The sequence below is a fragment of the Danaus plexippus genome, chromosome 17 (genome assembly GCF_018135715.1).
Source record: "Danaus plexippus chromosome 17, MEX_DaPlex, whole genome shotgun sequence".
Taxonomy (NCBI): Eukaryota; Metazoa; Arthropoda; class Insecta; order Lepidoptera; family Nymphalidae; genus Danaus; species Danaus plexippus.
The window spans coordinates 5282461-5295389 of record NC_083548.1 but is presented as its reverse complement, the minus strand read 5'-3'; the positions used below and the strand labels follow the sequence as shown (position 1 = coordinate 5295389).

Sequence of the window (12929 nt, the reverse complement as noted above, 5' to 3'; positions counted from 1 at the left end):
GCCCGATGCTGAGCAAAGGTCTCTACTCACATGGAAAAGGTTAGAGCAATAATCACCACGCTTGCTCAAGACGGGTTGGCGATTTCAATCTTATAATTTGAAAATATAAGACCAGGTTTCCTCACGATGTTTTCCTTCACTTTCCGTCATTGGTGTCTAAATACTCTTAAAAAGTTCATATGATTCGGAAAAGATCACATTGGTACTTGCCAGGTTTCGATCCCGTACCCTCGTGTGTGAGATGCGGGCCTTTAACCTCCAAAGCACTACGACTGTATACCGCCTGACTAAAATTCCACCTTAAAGTAGATGGAAACAAAACCGAAGGTGGTGAATGCACTATCGCACTAACAGGCCTTTATTTATTTTATCTTTAAAGATACTTAAATTGTAATTGTAAGAAAACACAGGCAAACTGTTTCAATCTTTTGCTGTGCGCATGAGGAAGGAGGAAGCGTATCACATCGCCTGAAAAAGAGAACTGTTTAGAACAAAAGTGTGCAGGCCCGCTTTGCGTTTAGTTGTCTTGTAGTAATTATAGAATATGGGATGGGATGGGATGGGAATATGGGATGCAAGAATTATAGAATGCAATTCCTGAGCACACTCTCAAAATTTTATCTTACAGAATATGAAGAAAAAACTTAGCTAGTTTTCGATATGCTGTGTGTGATACTAAGTCTTCTTGCAGCGGTCTTTCTTTTTGACCTGAGAAAAGTTCAGGTTGGAGGATACCTCAATACATAATAACTAAAGGCGCTCGGTGTATTCCAAAGACATTCTGTAAAGTTGAAGTCAAGGCGAATGGACTCTTTTTGGCGTTGAAAAGATACGTTTGAGTTTTGGTGGTCGAATGTAACAACATTGCAACTTTCGAAAACTGTCTGAATTGTGTAATTAACACGATCTACTATGGTTTTTTTTCGACTCTAAAATTGATGCTGGCTAGTCTCAGGGCTGGATTAATACTATTTTACAACTGATAAGTGCGTTATCAAAAACACTTGGTAATAGCAGATCGTTAATGTGTAACAAAAATAGTCCTGCAAAGAAGACAGTTCCAAAAGAACCTCTGTGTTGACCGTCATAAACGCAGATGAACAGCTATTAATAACTACTCGTAGAGCACAATCCTTCAGAAAGATAGAAATTCAAACAATCACAATAGGAAATATGACATAACTAGAAAACTTACCAATAGGCCTATGATGCTAGAATCTGTCGAAAGCTTTCGAGACGTCAAGTGGAACTGAAAGAGCTTCACCGTTCTCACCATGAGCTCTCTTCCATAAGAGTGTGGCATGCGTCAGAAGATCTCCATTTAAGCCATTTCAAAAATTTTCAGTGAGAAGTGATGATTTTGTTCAATAAAAAAAAATATTCGCCGTATTAAAGAATAACAGTATATACATATATTTTGGATATTATTCATATATAAACTATTATTGTTAATTATCAAATGGAGTGTTAATAAGAAAGAACTTGGAAATTGTCTAATTTTTAAAGTTTTTAAATATAATCAAAAATTTTTTAAAGAATGCAAAATAATTATTCCGGATTGGACATCAGACTTAGCAAAATGTATTTTAAAAAGTTTCAAAATACCTTGTATTAACTGTGTTAGAACAAATTAAGTGCGTTTTTGAACTTAAGAGTTCTTTAATTGCCTTGCATAGCTTTTCAAGAATATAAGAATAAAAATCGGACTCTCTATAAATAAACATCATCACTGGGATGGAACACAAAATATGTTAAATTACCGAGACAGTTACATCATTGCGCTAATTAGAAAAAACTGACTACACCCGTACCAACAAATTAGTGCCAATCGGAAATATTTTCATTTTGCTAAACACTACATCCACAAAAACCTCACGTTATTATATCTAAATTTAATCACCGATACATGTATGAATTATCAAAGTTGTTTAAGTTGTATAAATTTAAGAACCGTTTATTTGACCTAAAATTAAGTATTAGCATTTTATCTACAAACGCCTCAATGAGATTGTCTTGACCCCGTTCCATGGACTGACATTTAGTGGTTAAGCTATATATTTAATAGGCTTAAAATTTACGGTACGTGTATTACGACTATTCTAATAAAAAAATATTAATATATTTTTGCCATTCCACTGCGAACTGTGAAGTTTTATTTATTGGACCATTATGTCTTTGACCAAAATATTAACAAAAATATATGTTCGTCAAATATTCATAGAAGACCAAGCAACACCAAAAGGGATTTGTAATTTGGAGTAGTCGTTCCTGAGATAAGCGTGTTCAAAGGAACTTACAGGGAAATACTCAAGTTCCTCAGCTTCACAACGCTTGTATAGATTTCGTATACTACTTTATTTTGTTATGTCTTTGTAGGAAACTGCAAAATATCAATTAATAAATAAAATATCATACATACATAAAATATCGAAAAAGGACTCATGAAAGACCAGAGCAAATATAAAAGAATTAAATACTCAGACCAAATTGTTGTCTTAGTATAGGCACGTAAAACTATACAGTCATGGTCTATTTTAGAACAATTTCAGCTCTTAGCAATGACACTTAATTTTCATAAACAAATACACGAAACCTTCAATCATGTCGTTCTGTCACTGGTGAAAATTATAAATAATTGCAAACAAAATTTTTGATTGAAAGAGAAATATTTTAAAAAACAAAACAATAACAGTTTCTTTTAAAAGATGATAAACATCTTACATGATTGCTACATATGCAAATCGAAGACGAGGGAAATCGCACTTGTAGCACATTGTAGACCTCACGAAGCACACGATAATACTCACTACTTATGTTGCTATGTGATTTTCGACTTTATTTTGCTATAGCTTAAGGTTTATTCTGACATTTTAACATCTCTATAACTCTTTGCAGTTTACGTATTATAAAATATTATTTCATGGTTTCTGCATAATAAAACTATAATAACCGTTGAATATAAACAAAATTAATGGAGCGAATTCTAAATATCTTCCACCCTTATCGTCCTAAAAGTTATAATGACACACGTTTATAATAATTTTATTTCATTAATGATGAGGATTTTGCAAACTGATTTTTGAGAAATGTTCTTTAACCTAAAATTATTGAGATAATATATATTTTACCAGTTATTGAAAGTAAATCAATAGTTCAGTCGCAATGACCCATATAGAAAAGATCTAAAGTAACAAAAAGTCCGGACTCGGAATGCAATGACTCCAATGCTTAGCTTTTAGTCACGCGATCTGTTCGCGTCGTAAGCTTACTGCCAAGTTATGTAGACTTGCAAATATTAGAAAGGATTTATTTAGCCCTTTTTTGTTTAATAAACATACCATACTATATAAAACAAATATTTTAAATAAATATAAAAATAAACTATATAGCAATATAAAAAAAAAACGAATAAAATTTTGATATTATTGAATTGAATAAGTTTATCTTTATTAAATAAAAGGTAAACATTAATAAAATTATCTAAAAATAATAAAGTCAATCTGATCTTTTTACAATTGTAAAGGTATTTAAGAGAAAATGTTATTTCTCCTATCGCTTTGTCAAACAATTAAATCGTTAAAGTGGTGCAATGCAAACACAATCAAAAATGCCACTTCTAATCTTTCCTAAAATTGAAAAGCATTTCCTCGGTCGCTATAACGACGGCCTGCCCTACTGTTTACGAGCCGAAGTTTGCACGAGAACAGTAACGCACCAACTTCGAAACAGAACCACCGTCGACATTGTTACAATCGACAATATATCTTCACACCAATAAAATTATACCTGTCCAACTAAATTCACCCACTTCAAGGGTATACAGTCATAAAAGGAAGCTTATAGACAGTTTATTGAAATTCAAGATGATATACACGATAGTGGTACTTATGCTGGTAACTTTGGTGCATTCAGCGAGAGAACCTAAACAAATAACGTTAGTAAACCAAGGAGCAATAGCTGGGATGTATATAACTAGATTTAGGACTAAAAGAATTGCAGCTTACCTTGGTATTCCGTACGCTCAACCTCCGATAGATCTCAGGAGGTTTGCCCCACCAGAATATACAGATCTTCCTCAGTGGGAAGGTGTGAGAAATGCCACGACATTCGCACCGGATTGCATGCAAAGTGATCCGAAAAAAGAAGATGTACAAAATCCACTTAATAGACATGATGAATTATTCGCCAAGTTACTGGAGTCACAGATGGAAGAACCTCGGCAGAAGGAGTATTCTGAAGATTGTCTTTATCTCAATGTGTACGTTCCAGATGGTATGTCTTTTAGTCTGAAATGATTTTTATGCCATTTTTATATAATTATCTGTGTATTTATTTATATAAATGAATATAACATAATTGAAAAAATTTGCCTTCCAAGTTTGAACATATTATTACTTATAAAAGGAAGTCTTTTATCTGCCTTGTTAAGGAGCCTTTCATGAATTTTATAACAAAGCCATCTTAATAAGAATACGAAACAAACAAATATTCGTGATGACCTACTTTGAAAAATTTCACGTGATTTCCCCTTCATCAGATAAGACTGCCATTTCACCCTCAATGTAACATATATCTAGGTTGACCCCCAAAATATATTGCGGTTCTGAATAGTTTAATTGTAAATGGTAATCTCTTATGAATATTAAACAAACTATAACAGCTTAAAGAACTATTTCGTACGTGATTAATGTAAATAAATATTCAAATTTACTTAGCTATGATTAAATAGCGTACAGATTAATAAACTGATTGTATATAATTATATACTTTGTTCACATTCTCATGTAAGTTTATTGAAAATTAAATTAAATATTTATTACGTTTCTACGAAAAAGACATATATAGATCGTTGATACTTGAAAGATAGCCGTAAAATATTGTAAGAATACAACTGGAAACATTATGTTAAGGTTCTGTTATAATACATGAAATAAAAGTTGATGAATTTTTCGCAATTAATACTAAATACAACAATCAAAATGTAAAAATATAGATTTTATATGCAAATTATTTTATAAATCTTTTAATATACAATTTGGATTTTGAGCTTGCATGATTTTAGTGAAGATATTTTGATGAGATGTGAGATTAATGAAAAACTACATATAATACGATATCACCAGGAAAGTACACCGCAAAGAGGATTGTCACGTACTTTATGTATTAAATTATAAAAGACCTTGTACAATTGAATGTATGGCATAAATGTTATAAAATATCATATTTCGTTTCTATATTATATTATAAAAATTAAAAGACAAGGAACATATTTACACTTTATTTTTTTCTTTCTTTATTAATTAAAAAAATATTATGAAGGGAAAAAGTCTTTCTATCCTCTAATTAACGACTACTCTGTTATAAGAGACACGCATATTTTATTTATTAAAACAATAGCTTAAACTGTTAACAAAATAATATACACATACATTAATTAATGCCTTATTTTTAAATAATGTCACAATATACCTACAGATATTTTTTAAGAAAATACGTAAAATTTAAAAACGTTGTTTTGGAGAATGGTATCAAAATTTTCGCAAGCCGAATTTTCTCTTTTAAAAAATGTTGGTCCTCGTTACTCGAGTGGACATTACGAAGCCCTTGATGCCTTTCAAACGTGTTGGACTTTTAAGCGCAGCTTGTGTTCGAATATGCTTAAACGCAATTTTTCAACTTGTATGGCAAAATTTGAGAAAAATTTGAGCTTACTAATAACTCATAATAATAACCTAGTTTAGACATAAAATATTACTAAACCCATATGAGATTAAACTCTCGGGAAGAAATGACTATGTTATTATTAAAAAGAAGATAATAAACTTTCGATATATATTCATATTTTAAGGAGTTTACTGAGTAATTTTAAGGTTTTGGTGGGTGTCTTACGGTCAATTATTTCTTAAACTTAACCTATATATTGTTTATCTATAAGAAATAAAATTTTAGATTTCGTAAGTTTTCAATACTATTATTTAAATATAGAATGGAAACAATGTAGGTATTCATACACTTTGTTTCCCTTAACAATTTTGTTATCCAAATATATATTTATAACTGTCTTTAAATTTTATGTTGTTTTCTCATAGTTCAATGATAGGGCCTTTCCATACTGAAATTGGGTACTACATTCAGGTTACCATCAGATTCTCATGTTTAATTTTGTTTTTTAGATGGCAAGTTTCTTTATTTTTCGAGCACTACAGATACCAACCATTTATACTGATAAAGGGATACATTTGTTAAGCACACGCTTTTTATTCATTACAAAAATAAATTAAAAATTCGTTATAATAACTTTTTAGTGTATAATTATAATGAAAGTAGAAATAAAAAATTAGTAAAAAATCAATATAAATATTCACAAAGGAACTCTTAATTGGATAAAAAATACATCTCTCTGAACTCCTTAAAGTATTGTCATTTTTAGATCTCTTCTCACGTATGACGCTACAAGACAAACTTATACAATTTTAAACTTTATCCTCTAGCCATGCATTTGTATAAAACCATATTCCATTGGATTCGACAGGATTTGCAATTATCATTATTAAAAATGAGTAAAAAAAAAGTTTGCTATGTTGATGGTTAATAGCTTAAATGTATGTTATTAACTATCGCTAAATGAATCACTTCTTAAAACAAAACAATTATAATCTGTCAATAAAGACAAAAACTATAAAAGCTGACCATAGTTTGTTTTATTTGATGGACTACAACATTCGGAAATAACTTTAGCGAAGCACTTTGTTACTTTGTTACATGAACCAATCGTATTGGCTTTCATATCTAGAACAAATTGTATCAAATTACCTTTTCATCATTTCAGACGATCGGAATTATTTTCTTCTGGGTTTGACTTTGAAATAAATCTAACTTCTAACAAACAAAGACCCTTTTTTATGAATAATGTTTTTGAATATTTATATAAAAATTTCCTTAACTACTCATATAATAAAAATTTGCTATTATTAGCTTACATTAAAATGAAACTAGTATTATTCGGATTTAAATGAATACTCGCGAAAATCTTAGATCTCATTAGCTTACATTATTTATGAATTATGAATGTTGAAATTTCTATAAGTATTTGATAAAGACTAAACGGTCTGAATACTATTATTTTTGTGAAATCAAAAGTATTAATATAATCAATTAGTTTAAATGCTGAGGTATATTATCATACAAATTTCTCATCACTTCATACTTCAAAATAACAATATCGAATAGTATCTGCAATGATCATCTCAAAATCTCAAGTGAGACAAAAATATTTAGAAGACGAAAGAAATATTTTTAGGAAACATTATTTAAACCACACTTATAACAAAAATATATTAAACTCCCATATTTCGTTAACAAATTGAGACAGATCTCGTTAACTTTAGGTCAACGGATTTTTTTAAATTACAATAATAGATTACGCTAATAAGAGACTATGGATTAAATTAGGATAGTAAGATTAAATTAGGATGGTATTCATTTACAGCTAACGGATATTTATATTAAGTTATTGGATTTCGGTATTTATGATCTAACCAGCCGCATTAGACTAATAGGCATTACAACTGTGGTGGCCATTAACTCATAAAATCACATTACACACCGTTTAAATATAATAAAGTTAACGCATATCAAGTGTACTCAAATTGGGATATTTCAATTATTTATCGTTGAACCAGTAACTTAAATAATATCATTTAAATAACAAATAGTTGATAAATGGTTAAAAGTCTGTGTATTGGACTAAATGCTTTTTTTAAAGACTAAGCTGTTAATGGCTTTCTGTCCAAAATGAAGGTTTTAGTGAGAGCATAACATTTTAAACAGCAAAACAAAAGCTTAAAACGAGTCTGAAATCATTTTAACGCTACAGTAAATAATTGAAATGACTTTGCAACTGTTTAAATAAGTAAAGTAAATTATGCAAATAACTTGTCTTTGTAACAATTGTTTAATAATAGGGAATAAATAATTTTGAGTTTTAAAATGAATATTACTACAGTTGTTTAGGCTCTTTAATAAATGAAATCCTTATACAAGGATTCGACTAGTAATGCTAAGTTAGCTATTCCTGTATCACCTTTAATTTTATTTGTATTTTATAATAATCATAAAAATATTATCTTTATTGATAACTTAACAAAATTATTATTTCGCCTTTATCAAAATACACGTTTTTATTAAAATTATTATATTTCTGGAATAATTATCCTATTATTTGATTTAGATTTATAATTTTAATAACTTTAAAGCAATAGTGTGTGTCTTTTAAAAATGTAAAATGTAGAGCTAAATATTTCAATATCTTTGAATCTGAATGTTTCTTGCAGTATAATAGGCAGTTCATAGCTAAGTGCTTGGTCACTGAAATAATAGCTACTTTTTTAAATGAATTAATTATTAAATTAATTAAAAATTATGTTATAGTTTTACTAGAATCATTCATTCAAAATGGATTTATTTGCGATTGTATTAAGTACCTACATATTTTTAATTTCTTTTTAAATTAGACCTACCTCATGTATTAATGCTCAAAAAAAAAACAGAAACATATCTAAAAATTTTACATAAAATACATTATCATTTACCTACATAGATTTATTTGTCGCTAGCTCACCCGTGGCTTTATAGATTATAAACAGTGTCATTTTCTTATCAAAAATAATACTTAAAATAGTCCTTCTCCGTACACAATATTAGCTATTGGGCATCGAAGCATACATACATTGCTAACACGGGACAGAGCCACATGAACCTACATAAGGCCACAAATAAGATGTGTTAAAGTGACCTTGAAAACAAATGAGCATAAATACAATATGCGAATACTTAAAAGCTATTGGCCAAAGGCGGGACTCTGGACTCGTTTAAAACACAACGCTTTGTGTAAAACCTTTAAAAGTCCCGGCTAAGCTGAGCCCTTTATATTATAAATCTATATAGATTGCAGGTCAATTTAGAATGGTTATTACAAAATTCCGAAAATTATCAGTTTTAACCCCTGCTTTTTAATACAATTTTCTCTATAATAAAAAAATTATATTGAATTAAGTTTTAGTCAATGTTACTGAAGAGAAAAATAATAGACATATGAATATCTCATTTAAAAAAATAATTAAATGTTCCATGTGGTTCTTTAAATTTCTATAACTTATTTATGTATAACCTGTCTGACACGAAATAAACACTAAGTCGTAAGATTAGTATGTCTTGATAGAATTAGCCGTTTCTGAGATCAGAATACACAGACAGACAAAAATTCTAACAACTATACTTTTGGGTTCTATTGGAATTGTTATAACTCCAAATAATATTTTTACTTGAATATTATCTTCATACAGTATTCAGAGATATTGTTACTATATGTATACAACTGTATATATTTTATTTTTTAAGCAGAGACAAAAGGATGTTATATATTTGTATAATCAAAACAAAAAAAGTATACAAATAACATAAACATATATCAGGAATAACAAAAATGAGTAATAGATGTCGTCAGAAACATATTTCACTGTTATGTTATCTTATAAATTGATGCTCTTTAGTTGAAAAGATTTGAGTTCGCTAATGGATAGAATACTTACAATAACAAATGGGAAATATATTCCTTGATAAATAAAACTGTTTTGAATTTTAAATCTTATCTCTGATCTCATTATAATGATTTAATATAAATATACGAAACGTTATCAAACGTCTTAAAATTATATGAATATCTGTCATATATGACTATAAGAAATAACGTAACATTACTAGTATAATAAATTAATATTGACCTCAATTGTCAAATAAGTAACACTTAATGGTTAACTGGGCTTCACGGTTCCAAGTAAATTCCTAGCATTAATGCATGTATTCCGTGCCAATATTATTATGACTGTATGAGGACACGTAACCTTAATAATAACGAAGTAAGGCTCTCATTACACCGTAAATATTGATTTAAACAATTCATTTTCATAGCATCATAATTGAAAAACCTTGAAAATTTCTCTTAACTTCGTAGTATATTCATATATAGACCAAACAGAATTAGTAGTATCATTGCATTTACGCATGACCTATTTTAAACTACTTACTCAGAAGTCAGGAATGATGTTTTCATTTTCATTTCTTTAAGAAAAATATTTTCAATTACCCAAAGAGGTTCTATTTCTTTTAAAGTGAAATTGTGAAAACAATTCCACCCATATCTCGGAAATGCTTTCCATGCAAGTCTTGTTAATTATACTCGTGAATTTCTTTAAAAGTATGTCGTTTTATGTTAAAGGAAATCATTTCAGGTAATCCAATCGTGAAATACGAACTTTGAAAAATTTAAGCCTTGAATACACATCATTTATCGTTGAACAGATATTGTACTGTATTGAACATACATAGATTATGCTTTTAATATTGAACAAATTCATAAATAAATTTTTGTCACAAGCTCCTCTGAATAATACTTATTTTATTCCAAAAAAACATTAAAGTAATCGATCGAATACTAGGGTGGTAAAAAATAAAAAAAATAATAATAATAACTTCTACGAATAGTGAAATTATACAAAAATAATATTTTTTATGTAATTTCACGTCCTTCAATTTTTCTGACAAAAGTACTATTCGATCTTTATACTATTTTGATTATAGTATCAAAAATTGTCTGAGTAAAATATATTAATAACAATTTATAGGCCGGTTTAATTTTGTTATTTGCTAACGCTCCAATCCATTTCGTTCAACGCCCCTTTATTACAAAGCTCCTACGTTTAAAATTAATATTAATACTCAATTTGATTGCTGTTATTAAAATTGGTGACAAATAACGACTTTATTTAATTCAAAATATTAATATTTGTACAGTATTAAAGTGGATCGAGTAATTCATTATTTCTAATTGTAATAACCGTGCCTCTTTTACAGATTTTAAAATGGAGAGATATCCTACAATGGTTTGGTTTCACGGAGGTGATTTTGTTCGAGGCAGTCCTAATAGTATTAATCCTTTTCAGATAGTACTGAAGCAAAAGGTATGTAAACCTATATTATGTATGTACTTAAAATCTTTATAACGATTTTCCATTTGCATGTCTAAAAGGAAACATTAGGATTTGGATAAAGGGAATAAAAAAATATTTTTTCAGATAATATTTGTCTCCGTTGCTTACCGACTGAATATATTTGGTTTCTTTTCAACTTTGGATAATGAGGCCCCTGGGAACTTTGGCTTGTTGGACCAAGTTGCTGCATTAAATTTTGTAAAAAATAACATTCTCAGTTTTGGGGGTGACCCAGATAACGTTTGTATATTTGGTCATGACGCAGGCGCTGTTAGTGTTGGACTTCATCTGGTGTCTTCTTACTCCTCAGGACTCTTTCAAAAAGCTATTGCTATGAGTGGAAATGTACTGGCACCAGAAACTGTAAATATAGCGAGAAAGGAACTCATAACTGTTGACAAAGTAGCGAGCGCTTTTAGTTGTTTCCGAAAACCAACAAGTAAACTCTTAGATTGCCTCCGGCGTGTTAATTATCAAGCATTATTGGACATCGGAGAACCATTGGCACCTTGGAAACCGATCGTTGACAATGGCTTCAGTAACATATCACAGCCTTTTCTAACAGACTTTCCAAGTACAATGTTTCAAGAAGAAACATTCAGCCCGGTTCCGCTTTTGACAGGATTCACTAACATGGAAGATGCATTGCTATTTTATAAAGAAGGTGACGATTCAGGAATAAGTCAAAGAGAATTTGATATTATGCGGGAAGAGATGATACTGTCCGATATAACAGTAGACAACAGTTCATGTTTTACAAATCAACACCACATTCAGGATGCCGTCGAATTTTTCTATAAGCCTATACCACCAACTAACAACGAAACCATATTAAGAAAATTATTTTTAGACTTTTATACAGAGAAAGTATACGGCGCTACCACTTACCTATTGGCTAAATATATGAGTAAGCTTGCACCTGTTTACCTTTACAGATTTGATTTGAAACCGTTTACAGACGCTGCAAATGAAGGTATACCAGACTGGATAACAGTGCCACACAATTTTGATTTAATATTTGCGTTTGGACTACCACATTCGGCATTGCCAGAAGATTTGAATAAATGGGACTATAGAGATAAAAGTATCTCTGACATTGTGATGAAAATGTGGACCAATTTTGCATGGTATTCAAATCCGACTAACTCTGGAGTTATTATCCAATGGGATACATTTGAAATAGAGAGACCAGGATTCTTTATCATAGATAGACAAAATTTTACAATGAGCACACCGCAAACAATTAACTATAAGGCATTAGAATTCTGGACAGATTTTTACCCGAAAGTGCTTGAAATTGGTACAAAATGCTGCAAAGAGGTACAAGATGACTCTGGCTCTCAATCAGTGATAACAAGAAAAAAAATATGGCATATAATCTTTATCAATTTAATTTTTATTTTTATAATTTGATTATTGTACTTCCTATAAGTGATTCTAAAGTTTAAACTTTATTTTTTATAGCCTTCTTCTATTAAATAAATCAGTTTTATTAATAATCAAATATTTAAAAAAACATTTAACGTACGACAAATTTAAGAAAGTAATAAATTTCTCCTAAAAATGTTGTGTTTTTTTTTATTATCTCATTGTGCACGTTTTCCTTTTCTACTGCAGTATTACTTCACAATTTCTTGTTTATTTAAACCTAACAGCAGCAGAATTATTTTCTATATTTACTAAATTGTATAATTCCATAAAAAGACTTAGCTTTGAAGTTTAGAATTGTATAATTGTTTATTTAACTCAGACATTTAGATCAATACACGTCCATTGTTTCGCGAATGTTTCGTGATCGGGGGTCATTACTTATAAAACTCGGTTGTTCGGATTTCAACGAAAACGATAAGGCAGAAATAGTGTGACTATGTTATTTCAGGC

At 29.6% G+C, this 12929-nt stretch overlaps 1 protein-coding gene across 1 annotated transcript; it reads left to right on the top strand.

The window, feature by feature from the left end:
* The first annotated feature begins 3720 nt into the window (after positions 1-3720).
* LOC116771092 (carboxylesterase 1E-like) lies at positions 3721-12573 on the top strand. Its single transcript, XM_032662790.2, has 3 exons — positions 3721-4272; positions 10912-11018; positions 11133-12573. Exons 1-3 carry the CDS (start codon positions 3864-3866, stop codon positions 12459-12461), a joined length of 1845 nt encoding a protein of 614 aa, XP_032518681.2. The 5' UTR covers positions 3721-3863; the 3' UTR covers positions 12462-12573.
* The last annotated feature ends 356 nt before the right edge of the window (positions 12574-12929 follow it).